General features: G+C 32.1%; 1 protein-coding gene across 2 annotated transcripts in view; it reads right to left on the minus strand.

The window, feature by feature from the left end:
• The window catches only part of TRPM7 (transient receptor potential cation channel subfamily M member 7), a 134,344-nt gene that overhangs the window by 65,805 nt on the left and 46,486 nt on the right, over positions 1-22,053 (minus strand). For both annotated transcript variants that reach the window (XM_051980642.1, XM_051980643.1), the window contains exons 4-9: positions 19,902-20,100; positions 18,757-18,970; positions 16,815-16,939; positions 11,504-11,675; positions 10,963-11,137; positions 10,412-10,535 (exon numbers count right to left, since the gene is read on the minus strand). In XM_051980642.1, the coding sequence (XP_051836602.1) occupies positions 10,412-10,535; positions 10,963-11,137; positions 11,504-11,675; positions 16,815-16,939; positions 18,757-18,970; positions 19,902-20,100 (1,009 nt within the window). The remainder of the gene's footprint in view (positions 1-10,411; positions 10,536-10,962; positions 11,138-11,503; positions 11,676-16,814; positions 16,940-18,756; positions 18,971-19,901; positions 20,101-22,053) is intronic.

A 22,053-nucleotide genomic window follows, 5' to 3' on the forward strand; every position in this document is an offset into this window, starting at 1 on the left:
GATATAGCAAACAAATTAAAGTATCTATGAATAAGTATTGCAAAATAAAAAGAAATGGTCACATCTGCTGAGACAAAGAATCTGTAGAATTTCATAACACTGAACCACAACACACTATTCCACAGTAGTGTAAAAGAGAATTATGAAAGCAAAATTTATCTTGTACAGGAAATATAATGAGAATAGAAAAACTTGAATTTGCAATGACAAGCATCAACAACAAAATCAAAAAAAGAGAACAAGAGGATGTAAATACAGAGAAGGGAAAGGCAACCTAGAAGAAGAGAAACAAGACTAAAAAGAAAATATATTCACTACCCAAGACATGGATCTCAAAAGACAGGCGGTACAGAGAGAGCCTAAGGATCATGAGAGAAAAAAAAAAAAAAAGGACCAAAAAAACCCTAATACCATAATGAAGGGAAATAATAAAAATGTCGAAATCCTAAACATAGATATTGAGATTCAATTTCTGGATTAAATTATAATTAAGTTTAAGAAATTCAATATAAGATAGAAATTTGTTTTATTATGTATCAAGCAAATTAAAAAAAAAAAACTGCCATCATGCTATCAGACAAAACAAAAACATTCAAAAAATAAAGAGATAAACAAGGAGACTATATAAAGCTAAAAGGAAGCATAGACAAAAAGCCAATATTAGTAATAAACTTTTATGTTCCAAATGCCTTAGCATCCAAAATCATAAAGAAAACATCTGAGCTTCAGAAAGATACAGAAAGCTAACACAACAGTGACAGATTGTGATACCCCTTCATCAGTTTTAAAAAGACCTAACAGCAAAATAAACAAAAGGGAAAATATGAATTGAACAACTCTCTAGAGAAACGAGTTACAAGACTTATACAAGACTTTCTTCTAAATAGGACAAAAGAACACACCTATTTCCCTGAATCACACTGAATGTTTTCAAAAACTTGCCATATGCTAGATCAAACAACTGTATAAAGGCAGAAACAGTTAACAAATCCTTTATGGACAATAATGCAACAAGAAGAGAAACTGATTCAGGAACAACAAAAGATATAGATAGAACTGAACACAACGAAATTTTAAATAATAAGTGATTTATAGAACAAATCATAGAAACAATTAACTATGCAAAAGAAAATGATAATGATGAAACAACATACCAAAGTTTCTGGGATGCAGCTAAAGCAGTCCTCAGGGAGAAAATCATATCCTTATAATCATACATTAATAAAATAGAAAAAGAGAAGATTAATGAACTGAACATGCATTTTAAAAATTAATCAACAAATAAACAAACCTAGATTAATAGGAGACATTAAAAACTAGAGAGGACATAAATAGGGGAAGAAAATTAGAAATGATAAATAAAATAAAAAGCTAGTTTTTTGAAGAATAATAAAATTGATGACTCCTTAGCTAATCTAATTAAAGAGAGCAAAAAAACAAACAAACAAACAAACAAACTGAATAAGGCAGCAAATGAGTAAAGTGAAATCACAGCAAAACCCAAGAAATAAAAAACAATCAGAATACATTATACACAGTTGTATGTTACAAAACCAAAACAGAGGAATATCTTTGAAAATAGAAAATACTAAAACAATCAGAAGAGCAGATAGAGATCAAAAATAACCTGACTGCAGAAAAGGAAATAGATCTAGATATAAAAGAACTCTCACAGCAAAGAATTCCTGGATCTGATGGATTTAAAGAAAAATTCTACCAAACTCTTAAAGAAGACTTAATATCCATACTTCACGAATTACTCTCAAAAACTGATAAAGAAGAAGGCAAGCTACCAGAATCCTCTTTGTAATAAATATAATCCCAATAAACAGGGAAGGATAAAACACAGAAGGAAAATTTTATGCCATTATTATTAATGAACAATGACTCCAAATTTTAAACAACATCCTATCAAGGTTACCCAAGAAATTATTCATTATGAGATCAAATGGGATTTATATCAACATTGCAAATATGGTTCAAAATTAGAAAATTAACATAATCATATTAAAAACTGAAACATCAAAAACTCAATACGATCATATTAATCGATAAAGAAAAAGTTTTGGACAAAAAAAAAAGACACTATTTTATGCAAATCCTGTGCAAAGTACAGGCATCCAGGAACTTTTAAAAGCTATAGAAAGTATATATCTACAACCAAAGAAAGCATCATATACACTGTGATAACACTAGAATTTTTCCAATAAATTAAAGTAGGGCAGGGACATCCATTCTCTCCATTATATGATATAATTCTGGAAATGCTAGGAATAGCAATCAGCAAGAGAAAAGAAAAGAATAAAGAATTAAAAGAATAAAGATAAATAAAAAGCAGAACAAAACTATTGCTATTTATTTTTTGTGATGTGATAGTTTACTTGGAAAACCTGTTAATCATTAAAGATACTAATTAAGGGGAAAACATATCTTCAGTAAAATAGCAGGTCATAAAATAAATCCTTAAAAATTAAAAGCATTTCTATGTTATGATAATATATGTATATAACAATAATTTTTATAGATATAAAGAAACAATAGGGAAATCTCATTCCAAGTAACTATAAAATGCACAAAATCTCCCAAAGCACATAAAAGACTACATTACAAAGCAACAATCATCAAAAATATCTGGAATTGGACAAAGAACAGAGAGATCAATGGAGAAAACAAGAGAAAGGATATTTAGAAACAACAGATCTCAATAACCCAAGATCTAAAGTGGAAAAAACAAATTACACAGGTGGACAAAAATTATGCTTAGATCAAAACCATACATCCCATTTCACAATACAAATGTACTGTGATCTTGACATTAAAGATCATTCTAGAAAAAAATTATAAGAGAAATAAATCACATACCTCTCATAACCATGGATTGGACAAGCATTCATAACAACAATATACAGGTAATTACAAAAGACAATAGCTAATTATTTGAAACTGAAAAACTTCTATGCTGAAAACATTCATCTACCTTAAGATGGAAAGTGATTAAATGGGGAGAAAAATCTTTGTATCAAATTTCTCTGATAAGTTTGGTATCCAAGATATAAAAACAATTAGTGAATATATATATGACTAATAACCATTCCTTATTAGATAAATGGTCAAAAAATATGAACAAACAGTTCTCACAAGAACTGCAACATTTTTTGCAACTACATGAAAAAAGACCCCAAAATATGAGAAATATAAACCAAAAATCCCTAAAGTTTTAATTCTTACTGTGAAAATAAGAGAAAGGCAACAGCCAATGTTGGAGAGCTTGTGAGAAGATAGTGGTACATTAGAGTATCACTGCTGGAGTTGTGAAATGTACAACAATTTTGGAAAGTAACCCAAAATTTTGCAAAAAAAAAAAAAAAAAAGTGACTAAATCTTTTGACTCAAGAGACTCGATTATTCAATTAATAACCTGAGGAAGACATCAATTAAAAAAGAAAAGAAAAGAAAAGAAAAGATCCCACATACTCCAAAATATTAGAGCAGCACTTTTTGGAAACAAAGTAGAGATACATTTTGCAACTAAAGAAATTGGAGTATATGATTTATTATCATGCTAGAAGAAATGATGTATTTTAGATACAGAAAAGCACAGAGATCTTCTGGTACACAGTAAAGTAAGCAGAGTCAAGAAAACGATATACAGTAACTACAATACTATAAACAAAGAATTGCATGTCAAAAAATCAAAGTAAATGAAACAAAATTATATAGATCACATATAAATCAAATGAAGAGATATGAAAAGAATCCCCCCCCAACCAATCCCTTTATAGAGGCTAAAGAGCCATAGACATTACACATTGCATATATATTTCCAGGCTTTTTTTTAATGTACTGACTTGTTTTTCTCCTCTGTAAAAAATACATATGTGTGATTTGTCACACAGGAAAAAAGAGGAAAGAATACTTTGGATATTAGGTAATGTAAAAAAGCAAATATCAATAAAAACTTTATGTGGGGTGGGTGAAGGAAACATTTCAATTGCAATAATGATATAACACAATTTTAACTTGGGTTCTACATAGTCACTGCTATCAATATACACAAAAATGAAAAACAGAATCTTTACTAAGTGAAGGGAAGTTGATCCATAAAACCAATTGCCTTTTAATTCAACATTTATTAAACCACTACATTCAAGTAAATGTGTAAGATGTTGAGGATTTAAACATATCATAAAGACAGGTCTTTCTCAAAAATTTAGTTTGGGAGGGGGAATGGAAAGAAGAAAGGAACATTCACAAAAACGTTATCAAACTCACAGGAGATAGGAAGAAAGTAAAATAACATAAGATGATGTAAGACGATCACATTTATCTGAAACATGGAGTAGGTAAATGGAAGTAGTAAGAGAAAAGCCAAGAAATGTATGCTAAAGCCAGATTTAACAACAGCTAAAGTAAGGTGGATCTGATTAAAATCTGAGTTCTCAATTACTTTTTCTACATAAAGTACATTCTTATTATTCATATCATTTAATTTCACACCTTTTACATACTTAAAAATTTTGAATATTAGAGAATGATAACGATTATACTTTATACAAATCCACCCAAAATTGACTTAGATTGCCATATCAACAATGATTGATGTATTTTCACAATCTGTTAGAGGAATTTAACCTCCCCAAAACATAATAGCATACAAGAAAATATGACTTCTTATTGGGCATAAATATGTGACGATTAAAGTAAAAGATATAAGAATCTATTTCATGTAGAAATCACTTAATTGTTGTTGTTCTGTCATTTCAGTTGTGTCCAACTCTTTGTGACTCCATTTATGGTTTTCTTAGCAGAGATACTGGACAAAGTATTATCACTTAATAATCTTGCTGACAAAAGATATGGTAATCAAGAGTAATATCAGATTATTTTATAAGCTCTGTACAAGGAGGAGGCTGGTTGAAAAATATGTATAGTATGATCTTATAAAATAAAAAAGAAGTTGAGGGGGAAAAAAGTCCTGCAAAGGTCCTCCTAAAACAAGATGGATGTGGATGTAATTGGAATGAAGAGAAAAGATCTGCCAGTTATTGCACGATGATCCTTTTCAATGATAACAATTGTTAACCACATCTAGAGTTTATCCATGTGATTCACTATGTGAGCATCTTTAACTGCCTCTTGGACATTTTGAGCTGTGTCCCACAGAGACCTTTCATTCAACCCATGATCTTTTTTCTCCAAAGCCTTCCCTCTTCTGAATTTTCCTATTATTTATAGTTAAAGGTAGCACTATCACTCCAGTCCCTCAGGTATCACAACCTAAGTGTCATCTTCAAATATCCACTCTTTCATCTCCCCTATTCAACCAGATGCTAATGCTTATCAGATCTACCTTTTGATCTTTCTGTCTCTCTCACCTGACATCTGTCAAATTGATCTTCCTTAAAGCACAGAACTAATCATGTCAATTCTCTACTCAGTTATCTAGAAGCTTCTCCACCTCCAACCCCAACCAGGAACAAATGTAAAATCTTTGATTTGACATTCAAAGCCCTTCATGATGTGACTCCTTTCTAGCTTCCTTTTCTTCTTCCACATCGCTCATTCCCACATATTCTTGGGTACAGTGATATTAGCATCACTACCTCTCATTCAACACAATTCATCTACCAATCCCAGGCATTTTCATTATGGACCTCCATGCCTGGAATTTTTTTGTCTTCATCTCTGCCTCCTGACTTCCTTAAAATTAAGCTAAAAATCTCACCATCTACTAAAAGCAGTTCTCTACTGTATATTATACATTTTGTTTGCACATTTTTTGTCCTTCATGTTGTCTCTCTTATTAAACTGAGCTCTTTGAAATCAAAGACTGTTTTTGCTTTTCTTTGCATCCTCAGGACTTAGCATAATGCCTAGCCCATAGTAGGTACTGAATGTCTGATGATTGAGCAAGATTTCAATTCAACATAAATTTATTAAAAGATGCAAAGGGAAGTCCTTTCCTTCAAGAAGTTTATACTATACTAAAGGGATCATAATATAAACACAAACACAAATAAATATAGTAGAAGAAAAACTAAAAAGGAAGGAAAGAGTAAGTGGAGTTGATGAATAGAAAAGCAAAGGGGAGAGAAGAACAAGGAAAATTTAATGGAGGGGGCAACTGAGAGGCAGCTAAAAAAAGTCAGAAAGATCTGCTGAATATGACCAAACACAAATAAAATAAATCTTTTGTGCAGGTAGTTCTGGATGCATTACTACTCATTTTTTAAACCTTACAGTTGCTTCTCAAGGACTGTTCTCCCTCCTCCTTCCACCCTTGCAATAACAACAGTACAACTAAACATAACAAATCAGTTCTTTGACTACATCTGAAAAATATCTATATCTGTAAATCTACAATTCAACAAATAGAATGCAGCAATTTAAAAATTATAAGTATCTACCTAAAGCCATCAGCAAGCACTATTTGTAGTGGGAATAAGCTAGAAGAAATCTTTTCAATAAGATTAGGAGTAAAATATACACCCATTATCACTAATATCATTCAACACTGAATTAGAAATGATTAGGAAAAAAAACTTTCTTTTGTAGGTAATAGTATACTTGGAAAATCCTAGAGATTAAACTAAAAAGTTAGTGAAAACAGTAATTTTAGCAAAATAGCAGGATATAAAATAAACCCACATAAACCATCAGCATTTCTCTACATTACCAACAAAATCCTACAAGAAAGATAGTAAAAGATAACCTACTTAAAATATAGACAATATAAAACACTCTTAAGACATACCAAAACAAACCCAGGAACTATATGAATAAATTTATAATAACATGATTCATTTGGGAGATTAAAAGGTCAGGGATGTGAAAGGAATTAATGAAAAAATGTAAGGGACAGAGGCTAGCAGTACCAGATCTTAAAACTATATCATAGGACAATAATTATCAAAACTACATGGTATTGGCTAAGAAACAGAAAGGTGGGTTGTAAACAGAGTAGACATACAATACATAGCAAATAATTATAGTAACCTTGTGTTTGACATATGTAAAGACAAGCTTTTGGAATAAGAATGCATTATTTAGTGAAAATTGTTGGGAAAGCAGTCTGGCAAAAATTGGACACAGACCAATATCTCACACCACTTACCAAGATAAGATCAAAATGGATACATGACTTAGATTAAAGGAATACATAAGGAAATTAGAAGAACATGGAACACAGTGTCAATCACACTTATGAATAGGAGAATAATTTAAGAATAAATAAAAGAGAGCATTGTAAGATGCAAAATGGATTTTAATTATGATAAATTAAAAATACAAATAAAATCAGTATAGACAACAGTAGAAGGAAAACAGTAAATCAGGAGAAAAAATTTATAAACAGTTTCTAGCAAGGATAAAGATCTCATATCAAATTAAATATATAGAGAATTTTGTCAAATGTATATGAATGAGTCATTTCCTAAATGATAAATGGCCAAAGGAATATGAACAGGCAGTTTTTTCATAAACAAACAAACAAACAAACTACATATTCAGTATATAAAAGTGTTCTAAATATTTACTCATAAGAGAAATGTAAATTAAACTAATTGAGAGATCTCACACATGTCAGATTGGCTAAATAATAGAAGGGGAAAACAAATATTAGAGGGGATGTGGAAAAATTGGGACACAAATACACTGATAATGGAACTATGAATTGATCCAAACATTTTTGAGAGCAACCTGGAATTCTTTGTGGTGGCAAAGAACTGATATTGAAGGGATGCTCATCAATGAGGGAATGGCTAAACGAGTTGTACTATAGGATTATGAAGGAATATTACTATCCTATAAGAAATAATTTGCTGGTTAATTTCAGAAAAACATGGAAAGACTTGCATGAAATAATAAAGACCAAAATGTACAGAACCAAAAGAACTTTGTATTTAGCAATAGCAATGTTATTCTAAGTACAACTTTGAATAACTAAGTCATTTTGAGTATTAAACTCTAAAATCAATTACAAAGGATCTAGGAAGGAAAATGCTTTCCACACCCAAAGAAAAAATTGATAAATACAAGTATGCATAGCATGGTTTATAAATATATATAAAAATACATATTTATGTCTAATATAGAATAGTCTTCTAATATTCTAATATAGAATAGTGTTTTCTAGGCTGGTTTGGGGAGAGACTAAGTAGCAGAAAACAAAAGAAAATTTGGAAGGAAGCATAGAAAAGTAAGGCAGCTTCAAAAATTATGTATAATGTTACATAAATTTTCAAAAAAAAAAAGTAATTGTTGTAAAATGGAAATTCATGATTTTATACTGAATTCTCTTTTTATGTTGTGCTATGTACATTGAAATGTTTGGGCTTTTTTTTGGTGGGGTCTTTCTGTATTTAATTTAAAATGAATTGGGGAAAAAAAGATATCCAGGGAAGCAAGATTCCAAAGACAGGAAAACCTACAAATAATATTTTAGCAAATATGTGTATCTGATCAGTAATTATACCCCTATCTATCAGTCAACAAGCACTTATTTCTTAAGGACCTATCTACCAGATTTCAGGTACTGTACTGAATATGCTGGGGATACAATGAAAAATTTAAAAAGAAATAGTTCTTACCCTAAAGGAACTAACATTTTAATAAGGTAGACCAATACTCCATGTACACCTGTATACAAACATATATGACCAGTGCAAAAAAGTAAAGAGTAAATCAAAGGTAGCCTTAGAGTGGAAGGTACTGGTAGCTGTGGGGATAGAGAAAGGCTTATTGGAGGATGTCTTAAGGAAGACATGGGATCTAGAAATTGAAAGTACTGAAGGAAAACATTACATGCGAGGAGGACAGAAGGCAGAAAGACATGGAGAAAGGAGATAAAGCACTTTGTATGAGAAATAGTAAATAGATAAGTTGGCTAGTCTAGAGATGGTAGGAACACCATATTAAAACACTGTGTAGAACCAAATAGAGAAAGTTGTGAAGAGTTTTAAAGGTCAAGCAGAAATCAGGATGTCTGATCCTAGAATAGGAAGCAGTAGAGTTTATTAAGTAGAACATGAAAAAAAAAAAATAGGAAATTCACTTTAGCAGCAAAGTGGAAAATTAAAGGATTAGAAAAGGAAGAGACTTGAGGCAAGGAGTTCAATATAAAGACTATTGAAATAGTTCAGGCAAAAGATGATTTTCTGAGAATGGACTCTGCATGGACCATATCTTGACAACCTCACAATGAAGAGAGATAGAGATAATGAAATGCTTCTATTTCTTGTATTTTTAAAAAACAGTTTAAAATATTCAAGAATGTCATGAGTGTCAAACAGAAGGATTTCCTATGACAAGATTCTGAAGCTATAGACACAGATAATATTGCTGACTACATTGAGGCAATGAGATCCAAGGACAATTGAAAAGGATGGTCTTGTCTGGGTGAAAAATGTACTTTGATCAGATTATGACATGCTTCAGGACTGGTAGCTCATTGGATTTAGTTCTTACATGCATCTATAATTTAGACATACATACATACATATATATATATATAAATTATACAGAGAGATGAACAGATAGCTTAGAGGGGTGCTACAGAAAAGACAAAGCTTGAACGAGAACTGAAAATAAATAAAGTGACTGGGTTGGATTGCACTTGGAAAAATCGTATTAAAACTTTCATTGATAAAAGCTGCACTTTGTGGGGACAGTTTGTGAAGTGGTGGAAACAGAGGCAGAAGAAGACCCGGACTTGGGACTTAATTGGAATAGAAGCTTCCAAGTAATGAAATTGCATTGATCAACAACATAGATTTGATATTTGCTCTGCCACGTATGCTCTTAGGGTTATCTGTAGCATTGAGATGTTAAGTGACTTCTCTAAATCACTTAAATAAGTTTTGTGTCAGAAATAAAACTTAAAACTCAGCTCTTCCTGACTCTGAAGACAGGTATCTACTTCATCAGGCTATGTGGTTGTGAATCATGAAATAATATCTTTATTTAAGAAGAATCAAATTGCAAGTAGCATCCAAGATGATTTTTTTTTAAATAAACAAGAAACGGTCACTTTCTCTAGGAAATATATTAACAATAAAAGAGAAGGATTGATTATGTATTTATTAGAAGACACAAGAAAATTAGATAACTTGAATCATACACTGGTACTCGCAAGTTAGTAAAAACCAATTAATTAAATACCAAAGGAATGCTTCTAGGAAATTGGGTAGGTAGTCCACGGAGAATTTACAGAAAGACACACAAGATAGAAAAGGTAGAAGGTATTGTGATCAATAGAGAATGTAGTAACATGGATGAAATCACAGATCCAACTAAACATCTAAATACTGTAACCAGAAGTTAGAGCTCTTATTTCATAAATCATTATCCCTTTGATTCAGAGTGAATTTTAATGGAAAAAAAAAAAAAGCTTTCTCTGCTGAAATCCACTTACAAGTTCTTTCTTTTTCATGCATTCCATCAATGTTTGAAATAAGTGAACAGCCTCACTCTGGCCAAAATTGAATGTCTTTTTGATGGTTGAAATGATGTCAGGTTCTGCTGCATCAGGAAGATTTCTAAAACAAAGATGGCCAAAGATTTCAGTAACTACTAAATTCTCCTTCTATGCAGCCATGTGCTTTCAAGTGGCACACAACCAGAATTCATTCAAGGTACATTTTCAGATGCTATGCTAATATCTAATTTTATAGACTGTTGAATTTTTGTCTAGGAGATCAGGGGAAAGAATCCCATAAGTTATGAGTAATAATTGAGTTGAGTGACTCTCCTCTACTAAATTTGTAAACATTTTTTAAAGACATGAGTTGACACTTTTCCCAAAATTTTGCAAAATAAACAACATTGTGATGTAGCAGTACCCCCAAAATTATTCATGTTTTTAAGCTTTTAAGATGAGAATCTATTTTCTCTTTTTTAAAAAGAATCTTTCCATAAACCCTTAAATTAATGCCATCTCCTCCCAATCCCAAAAGTTTTTCTTACCCTCCTTCTTCTGTTTGTTTATGAATATGAGCCAATATGTCTGCAGCTCGACCTGTACCTTCACAAACTACCACCGGGACAGGTGGGCTTTCTTGAAGATATTCTAAAACTGTAAGAATAACATTGGGTCCACCTTCAAAAATGAGAGCCACCACAGGAACACCTTGACCAATTCCTTTTTTAAAAAAATTAAGAAATAAAAAAAGTTCAGTTATTAAAATGAAGCTACAATTCAACTATGTTCTTTCACAAGCTATATCACAAAACCAATAGCAATGTGACAAATTTTCCTTATTCCATATCTTTCTGAATAATGTATAATTTAAATGTAGGTGTTTGAATATATATATATCCACATACATATCTCATTATATTCCTATCTATATATAAAATGAATGCCTGAATAAATTATTTTCTGCTGAAATCCATAATAATTTCAGATATATTCCAAGTACAAGTAGACAAAATACTCTTTGAGTAGGTAGGAAGCTTACATTTGATATTACAAGGAATGAGCTCTATAAATCACAAACTGACTTACTAGCATGAATTCTTTGTTGATTGATAGTTTTCTCCAGTTCTCGTCTCAATCTCACTTCTGCACCATACTTTCCAACAGTACCATCATCCACTAATATGAAATGGGAATGTAGATTGTTCAAAACATTCAACTTACTCAAAGGATTCAATAAAGTTTGGTAAGGGGCAACCACCTAAAGATGATACACAATACAAAAGAATTAGTAGATCAAAATTTTAATTTGTTCTTTTATTCTGCTTTTAAATAGTTCTCTTGTAATTGACTTAAGTATGGCATAATTATAAACCAAAAGATCTAGGATAAATTACCACATGGAAGAAAAAATTTAAACATTTGAATTCAACCTGTCTTCCAGGCTATCATTGTTTTCATATTTAATGTCATATATATTTGTCATTTATTGTCAAATGTATTGTCATACAATTGAACCTCATTAATAACTGTGGTGGGGCATTTACAATTACTCATATCATCAGAATGTGGATATTTGCACATTTTGGGGAGGGTAAGTACACAAGAGATTAAATTTTTCCTTTTAATGCTATTATTTCTTAATCTTAGTCTATAATGTACAATCATGCTCTGGAATTGCAGAAATCACAAGGTATTTTAATTCTCAATTCAACAGTCTAAGTTATTTAATGTTATATTCATCTAGTCTACCTTCATGACTACTGTTCCAAAATTTCTTCTCTCCTTTCAAGTTCCCAATGACATCTTTATCACCTAACACAGTAGATAATTTTGCATCATTCTTCACTTAAAAAATTTGAAGCCCCTGACAAAAGTTCTCTCAGACTTATTCCTCAAAAATTACTCAACAATCCTCATTTAGTATATCCTTTAAAAAAAAATACCACTTGTTTCCTGACCAGAGTCCAGAGGGCTTGCTGGGCCCACAACAGAACTATTTCTGCTTTTGTCTGTGTTTGTCCTCTGCTACCCAACTGGGTCCTCAAACTCCTGGGGCCACTGCTTTTCCTGCTTGAGCCTAGGAAGTAAGTTTTCAGGGCTACTGTAGTACACAATACCATCATCTCCTCTGAGATTGTATCTCAAGAGATAACTTTGATCATAATCACCTATCACCCTCAACAATTCTCTAGCCATCCAATTTTCTGTCTGGATTCATTCCTCAATGATCATTAAAGATTCCTCCTATCCTTTTTAATCTCCTCATCCCTGGGGCAGCTAGATAGTGCATTGAATAGACCACCAGCCCTGGAGTCAGGAGAACCTGAGTTCAGATCCAACCTCCGTCACAACGCCAACTTCCTCACCTCCCTACTTCCCCCCACCAAAAAAAAAAAAGAGAAAAATATGCAGTATAAATAATCTCTTCATCTCTGATATTGAAACCGAAGCAAGCGAAGAACAAACCTTTCCAATGATAGCTTTGGACCTTTTTATTCCCAACTGCCACAGACCCAAACCTACAATGTCCCACTTTAGAAATATCTACCTCTATATCACTGTGTCCCTCTGGAATGCTTGTTCCACAGATAACAAACTCCATTTCATCTTATGAGGAACTATTTTCTCTTTCTTCTTCCAACTCTTAGCATTGATTGAGAACTGACTTCCTCCTGACAACAATGTTTCCTGGTCAATCTTTTCAGTACTGGCTAAACTTTACCTCATTACATTTCATTTACCTCATTCTAAATTGTTCAATCTACTCAATTCCCACAACTTAATCCCTCATTCTCCAGCTACAAATAGAGATAGACATACTACTTACTTCATCGTGCCTTCACTCACATGCTACACCACTTCCAGTTCCAAGAACTGTAAAATTAATTTATGGTAGTAATTTTATTTCACATTTAAACATCATTTTACATAATGGCATTTACATAAGGCAGCTAGATAGTGTAGCAGAGACAGTGCTAGGCCCGAAGTCAAGAAAACTCATCTTCCTAAATTCCAATGTGGCCACTCTTAGTAGTTGGGTGACTGGGCAAATAACTTAATTTTGTTTGTCTCCTTTTCCTCAGCTGAAGAAGGAAATGACAAACCACTTCAACATCTGTACCAAGAAAATCCCAAATGGGGTCTTGAAAAATCAGACACAAGTGAAAAATGCTTTACAACACAACATTTTAAAATATATTTATTTTATTCTCCTTTCAAAGAACACCAAAAACATTTTCCACATAAGTAGAATATTAAAATTTAAAGCTGAAATTAAGTATCTCTTATTGTTCAAAGCTTGTTATTTTTAAAAATAAATCATAGAATACTTTAATGCTTTCCAAGCATTTTATATATCATTTGACCTCACAATAATCATATGCAGTTTTACTATGTCAACTTTACAAAATGAGGAAATAGGCTGAGAAGGGCCTGTAACTTACCCAGGGTTAAAGAGTTAAAAACTGTTTGTAAAAAGATTTGAATTTAGATCTTCCTTCCATGCCCAATATTTTATCTACTGTGCCATTCAACTGCCTAGTCCCTAAGAAGTTTAATCTGTTACCTTTTTTAAAAAAATCAATAAGCATATATTAAGAATGGTGAACTTTATAGCAACTTTACTTCCCAGTGATTTAAAACATTGTATTACTTGTATGTATTTTATTGTGTGAACTTACTTCTGTTTTCTTCTGTGCATTTAAAAAATTTTTAAAAATAAACCTTTTTTGTCTTTTTGGGAAGAGTATTCCTATCAAAGGAAAATATGGTCTTTGCAACAAATAAGTTATCAAGCAAAACACATTTGCCATAGGAGTCAAGAGCCATATGGGTAGCATGATTCATAAGCTACCTCTTTTAATCTTTGGGAAAGGAAAAAACAAAAGTAAACTTTTTCTACCTACAACATTTCCTATTTCTCCAGATTTGTGACTGCTGCAATAGTATTACTAGTTTCCCTGTTCCAAACTTCTCAAACAATCCATCCTCCTCCATTCAACTGTGAGCATAGAGCTGATTGTGTCATCACCTATTCAATAAACTCAACTGGCTATGTCCATGTTCAAATATAGAGTCTCTTATTTAGCATTTGATGCTTTTGACATCTCTTTAACTCTTTAACTTCATATACTTAATTTCCTCCCACACATTCTTCAGTCCAACCCTACCAGCTTACTTGCTATTTCTGGTGAATGAAGCTCTATCTTCTATTATTGTGCTTTTGTACTGTATGTTCTCAATGTCTTAAATATACTCATTTATTCTTTTATATATGTTTTTTATATGTTTGCTTTCTTTTGTATTCATGCAGAAAAACATATTGTCTTCTGCACTAGAGTATCAGCTCCTTAAAGGCATATCTTCCTTTGAATGTCTACTGTTTAGTATACAGTAAATACTTAATAAATGCCTGATGATTGATGAAGATAGACCCTTATTCATTCTGAACCCTTCAGGACTCAGATACTAGAAAGGAAATGATTATTGCCCATTTTCCACACCACTCTGTCCTGTGGCTTCACCTAATTGAACCACAACACATTTAAGATTCTTCAATTCTAAAAAGGCCTTCCTCTGACTACTATTCAATCCATATACTCATTGGTCTCTCTTCTATGTATCACATTAACTTTCATGAAAAAGTTATCTGCTAAGAAATCTTCCTTCCTTTATCTTCCACTGTCTCATTAACACTATTAACTCATTTCTTTTTTTTGGCTGAGACAATTGGGGATAAATGACTTACCCAGAGTCACACAGCTAGGAAGTAATAAGTGTCTGAGGTAGATATGAACTCAGGTCCCTCCTGATTTCAGGGCTGGTACTCTGTCCATAAACCACCTTGCTGACCCTATTAACTCATTTCTAATAACAGCACGTTATTGAAATTGATTTCTCAAAGTTTGATGATATTCTCCCAATTACAAAATTGAACTGTGTTTTTTTTCAGTCCTCAAACTTCCCGAGACTTTGTCACAGCATTTAATGCCGATGTGGCTAGCTCTTCCTTCTGGGGCTCTCTTCTCTTTTGGCTTCTGAAACAACCCTAGCATCTAATCCTCTTTCTTTTTCCTTCTGTTCTCACCTTAGTAAAAGTCTATATTAGTAACCTGGTTGACTGAGTTAATGTAACAGTCCCCTAAAAATTCTTCCACACTCCAGACTGCTTCCTTAAATTATCAAATTATAACATTACTCTGGTCAAAACACAGTAATGTATGAAGCCTACCTATTGCTCATCAAGAGAACACCAAATTTGAAATATGAGGTTCCAAACTCAAATACTTTCTCAGTGATTTACTATTTCTGACACTTTTTTCCTATATAGAACATAGTTTCCTCATCTGTAAAACAAGAGAGTTAAACTACATACTACCTAATGAAAACTAAGTATAGTTCAAATTCCATTGACCACAATCAGGGCTCTCTATAATCTAAGACCACCTCATCCCTTTCCAATCTAGGTATATTACACAGCCCTCCAGAAATAATTTGTTTCCACTCTCACCCCACCCCATCTCACTCCCCAATCTTGTCACCTGTCTGATTTCTACCCATCTCAAAGTTTAATACAAATGCCACTTCCTTCTTGTAATAGTGTGTGTTATTTTATCTGCATAGAGATTTCATCCTTACACTAGATTTTATGTTGCATGGGGACAGGAATTATGTCCAATCTCCAATGGCTCTCTGATACCATGAAGCACAATGCTAGACACATAGCATGCAGTGTTTGTTGAAATATTGCCTGTTGTTTCAATTTTTCTACATAATATTGAGATTTTTATAACATGACTTGCCCAGGATCAACCAGCCATTAAGTGTCAAAGGCCAGATTAATATCATTTAAAGAATGTTATTTGCTTCACCCTCCCCCACCCCCCATCCCCCAAGGCCATTTAAAAAAAATGAGGCGGCTAGGTGGTGCTCAGTTGTTAGAGCACCAACCCCGGACTCAAGAGGATCTGAACTCACTTGACCCTAGCTGTGTGACCCTGAACAAGTCACTTACACCTCCCTCCCAACTTCCCCCAAATGGCAGCTTATCTTTCAACAAGTAGAACCAGTGAAATTGAGAAAATTTAAAATACATAAGCTTTAATAATTACATATTCTTATGCTTCTTCCTCTATTAGATTATAAGCTCCTTGAAGTCATGGACCATCTTTCTATTTTGGAGGTACAGGATGAGAGGGAGATCCCTTAAATGTAGCAGTTCCTCAACAAATATTTATTAACTAATGACTTCTTGGCTAATTAAAGTTTTAAAATTTATCAATCCCAAGTAAATCTCAAGATGTTTATTTATTGCACAACAAAAGTTTTTTCATACTATTACTAATAAAAAATGATTATTACAAATCAGCAAAAAGCTCATAATGAAATTCATTCTTACATCTCTTCCAACAAGATCGTTCCTGTTTTCAATAACTCCCCATGGTGCTATTCCAATAGTGCAAATCTTTCGAGATGATCTAGAAGCATGTTCTTTGAGGGCATCACCAACATGCTTTGCCACACCTACATACACAAAATTTTATTTTAAAAACATATTATTAGCCTTTTATATGTTCAGAATTCATGACATACTTTGAAATATTAATATGGGAAATGACATACAAATGTGTATGTACACCACATACACACACATATCATTATACATGACACTACAAATCGCAAATAACTTTCCTCACTATACAACCTAAGTAACTATAAGAGTCATTCATCTTATTTTTAAAATGAAAACAGGAAAAAAAAAAAAAAAAAAAAAGCGGCTCAGTGAGGTGATAATTTGTCCCGAATTACACATCAGAAAACTTACAGAGACTCAAACACATATCAATCAATTTTCTTTCCTATAAATTAAGTGGCCTACTAGAATATACAAGAGGTAAGTAAAACCTCAATTAGCTCAGCAATCCAGTTCTTAATAAATAGGTTTCTATTATACTGCTATGGAGTTTTTCCATATTCTTTGGATTGTTTCAAGTAATTTATACAATTGTTCACTTATTGAACAATTGAATTGTTCATCATATTGCATGTTTTTAATTTGTGTACTTTAGATAATTTTCAATAGATATATAATCTAGAAAATAGATATCATCAGCACTTGTTTTTAAAAATAATAAAAGGGTAATGAAAAATATTCTTAATCCAAAAATACGTTGCATTTTCTTTTTATCTTAAGTTATATCTATAGTGAACTTTCCTTCCTGCTTTACTTTACTTGGGGTATTGAAATAAGTATGTTTTCTTTGCCCATTGAGTATGTTTAATTGGTGAAAATTTGGGAATGGAAAAACATTAAGAAAATTCAACCAAGAATGAAAAGTTGGCTTAGAATTAAGTTGACTATACTATGTTATAGCCTATAGGGAAGCCTATACATTAGAAAACAGTATAGCAGGTAGAATCTGCCTATTCAAAGAAATTTTGATATCCATTTGATATCACCTAGATATCTTGCTGACACCTCAAACTCATCACCTTCCCCTCCAAAAGGGAAGTCACTCTGGCTTTAAACCTTAGTCATCCAGGCTCATCTTCTACTCCTTCATCAACCTTCACCCATATATTCAATCAGTATCCAATTTGGGTTGATTCTTTAAAAAAGAAAAAAGGTATATCAATTTATAAATGGACAGATTTACAAATCAGGTCCATAAAACATATATAATTTAACTAGATTATATCTAGTAGAAAGTAGTTGGACTAGATTCTAGTCCCAGCTTAGCTATATAACTCTGGGCAAGAAAGTTAAGTGCCTTAACTTTTTCATCTATAAAATGAGCATAACTACCCTACAGATTTCATAAAATTGTTAGACTATAATGAGATAATGATTAGAAAAAGTTTTGAAAAGGCAGAAAGTCTTATTCACAAAAGAGACGCTGGAAATTAGTTTTTGCAATTGTTAACTCCCTCCGTCAATATTATTGGAATAGTAACAGCTATATCCCACCAATTTTCCTTAATTATAAGTGTTCTTCTTATGTTTTCTCTTGTGATCACAAAAAAAAAAAAAAAAAAAAAGGAATAAATTAAACTGTTTTAATATCTGGCTCTAACTCAAACCCTTTTATTTTTATATGCCAAACACAGTTGTAAATGAAGCCAAAAAAGTTATTTTTACTTTTATATTTTCAGTACAAAAACAGTCTAAAAACCTAATTTAAAAGCATTCACTTTATTAAACTATTTTAAGCGAAAGATTAGACATATGAAAGCACAGCTTGTATAACAGTGAATTTCTGGTGGTGTTCTTAAAGCTTACTTTTCAGATAAATACTATCAACATAAAACTATGCATTAAAAACTTGAAACCCAACACAAACCCGTGTTCACTCCTCCAGTTAGAATCCAGGCTCCGGTTGTTACTGCAGCTTTAATAAGACCTTTACCAAGTAACTGCTTGATTCTTGGATGAAGTTCAAATTTTTGCATCCCGCCATGTACAGAAATAACAAGTTTGGGCAATTCCATTTGCCACTCTTTAAGCAAAAGCTGGAGAATGATTTCAGGTTTGGTGTCATATGATAGTCTCACATACTAAAGTATATAAAAAGATAAAACAATTCATGTTGAAGTTTGTACAACACATCATTCCCTAATTTTAAAGCACAATTTTTTTTTCCTAATGTAGCCACAGGCTTTACAATCTATGAAGTTGCATGTGCTAATAATTTGAAATCCTGATCCCAAATGCATAGGTATAAAAAGATAATTATAGTTACCTTATTTTTATAATTAAGTATTCTTGCTCTGTCAGTATTTCTTTTACTTTTGTGTCTTATGTTAATCTCTTAAGTTAATACTCAGGAATTTTACTGAGTAATATTAGGGGAAGTAGGAATAAGAGAAAATGTGGCATAAAGTCAGACCATATGATGCCTTGTAAAACTTTTTATTTATCATTATCAAGCCAAATATAAAATGGGGAAGAGAACTCACATCAAAAAACTGCTGCAAATTAGTTCTAAAAAGTTTTAATATAAATCCAAAGCTTATTACAATTGAAATCACTAACTTTCAAACATCACTGAATAGAGAATTAAGCATAATCAAAAAATCCATTCAGAATATCTTATTATTGAAGTTGTTTAAAAAGTATATGTGTGAGAGTGAGAATGTGTGTGTGTGTGTGTGTGTGTGTGTGTGTGTGTGTGTGTGTGTATGTGCGCATGGATATTTAAGGCACACAAGTTCTGAATAAACTTAGGAAATACCCAGTGTTAATAACTCTCATAAGAACTTATGTTTTATTTTGTATTATATTTTGATGTCACGTACCATGTCATCATTACCCTGTAATTTCTTTTAACTTCCCCTACAGTGCTTTGAATATAGAACAGTAAATGGTTGTTCAAATGGATAACTAAATCATTAAACTATCATGGCTAAAAAAACTCTACCCAGAATTTTATGTCCTTTAATTATTTCATGTAATTAACACAATGGCAGAAAAATATATGATACATACCTTAGCTCTATAGGAATGAGAACCCCCTTGAAAATTAATGACACCATAAGAATCAGTGGGGCTCTGTTCTGTGTGTTTTTCCACTGACCACTCTTCTGTCTCTTGGTTTAAATGTTCACCCAATTTCACATCCGAGTACTTCATAGCAAGACTTGCAGTAAAACAAGCATGTTGCCTGACCAAGCGACCACAGAAGCACCTATGGAAAAAGTAAACTATTTTATTAAGCAGCAAGATCAAGATTTAATCTAGTCCCTTCTATTCTCTCAAAATTGGCTAAAACACAGAGATATTGGGCATTGACATACTAACAAAGTAATAAAGAGAATAAAAAGTCTAATATTTTTATCTCAGAACACTTTTGAAAGAAAAATTTCCAAATACTATATCTTTTAAATAATCCTAATTAACTCAGAAGCCACAATTTTTGGGGAGTGGAGTTAAAAATCACTCAGAAGCCACTCTTAAAAAAAAAATTATGTAGACCAAGTCCTGGAAGATTGAAAACAAACATACAACATATGAAGAGTTAGAATTCCAAGTCAGATATATACACATTGATTTTTAAATCACTTAGGCTTATATTAGAACAAGTCATTAATTTTCAATCAGTTAAAAGTATGGAAAATACTAGTGCACTGTTGAGATTGATTTGTGTAAGGAAAAGATGATAAATGATCTTGCTTTGATATTCTTACTATATGATAAACTATAAAAAAGGAAAAAGTAACATCTATACCTGATGTTCTTATCATAATAACTTCCTAGTTTATCAACCTCAACTCCTGTATCACAATTTTATCTACACAGGGGTAACATACTATCATTACCCCAAACTATAACATGTACATGCATCTAACTCTGAAATTTCCTCCTCTGATTAAAAATTCTAGTTTTGCTTTAACTCCTTCCTGAAACGAGTCTTAATCTTCAACGTGACTCCCAATCTATTACTACTAGTTCTTCCAATTCACTCCTACACTAATCCCAATTCTCTTCAGTCTTAATCATCCAGTTCTATGATCTACTTTCTCCACATCTATTCTAGAGCTAGTATAAAGAATTATACTAGAGGAAAATGGTCCACTTGACATTAATATTTTATAAACTCGACTGCTTTCAGCAAAAAAAGAGATCCTTTTATTCTTTGCTGGTTAATTTGCTATCAGTTTCCACAGTGAATACCTCAAAACTTCAGCACACTATTTCCTCTATCTCTTGGCAGATCATAAGCTTACTACTTTGTGAATTCTCTCAAAAGTATCTAAACTCAGTGCATTTAAAATGGAATTTATCTTCCCCAATAAGTCAATATCTCTAAATACCAACTACTCTGTTGGGGACATCATCATCCTGCTCAATAACTCAGGATTATTGTAAATTTATAGTAGAATCTTTCGTCTTCCCTATCTTCTATAACCCAATCAGTTTCTAAAGCCTGTCAATTTTCTGTCCAGAATTTCTCTTTAACCTGTACACTTTGATCTATCCACAGGAATATCACCTAAATTCAAGCCCCTATCAAATCTTGCCTACGTTATTATAACAAATAATAGGTATCTGTGCTTCTAGTCTCTCCACTTTCCAATCCATCATCCAAAAACCTCCAGTCTTTTATATGAAACTATACAAATTCTTGGTATCCAACTGGATACCAAGTCTTATTTGACAATATTCCCGTTAATGTATGCAACATTACAGCCAAATGAAACTACTATTGGCACCTAGTTATTTAGCATACCAGTTATTTGCACAACTTTTAGGTCATGCTTGGGATGAAATCCTTCCTCATCTCTACCTTTAACCTCTTAAAGGCTCATCTGTCAAGTCATCCATGAAACTTTGCTGTTTCCAAACTTGGGTGGTTAACTTTTTCCTCAAATTATATTGAATTTATTTGAATCTTTCATTAGGAGAAAAAAGTGTGTTTCTTTTCCCATTTTCTTAGAAAGTCTTATACATAATAATCATAGAAATGTCAAAACAAGAAAAGAATCTTCAATGAAAGCTCTAGAAAACAACATGATTTACATAGACATACCTTAAAATATATAGAAAAATAATTCAAAAGTCAGATACCCATATATTTTTTCATTAATCTTATACAAAAAAAAAAAATCAAAAGTTGGGTAATATCAATTTTAAATAAATT

Source organism: Antechinus flavipes, chromosome 2, assembly GCF_016432865.1.
Source record: "Antechinus flavipes isolate AdamAnt ecotype Samford, QLD, Australia chromosome 2, AdamAnt_v2, whole genome shotgun sequence".
Lineage (NCBI taxonomy): Eukaryota > Metazoa > Chordata > Mammalia > Dasyuromorphia > Dasyuridae > Antechinus > Antechinus flavipes.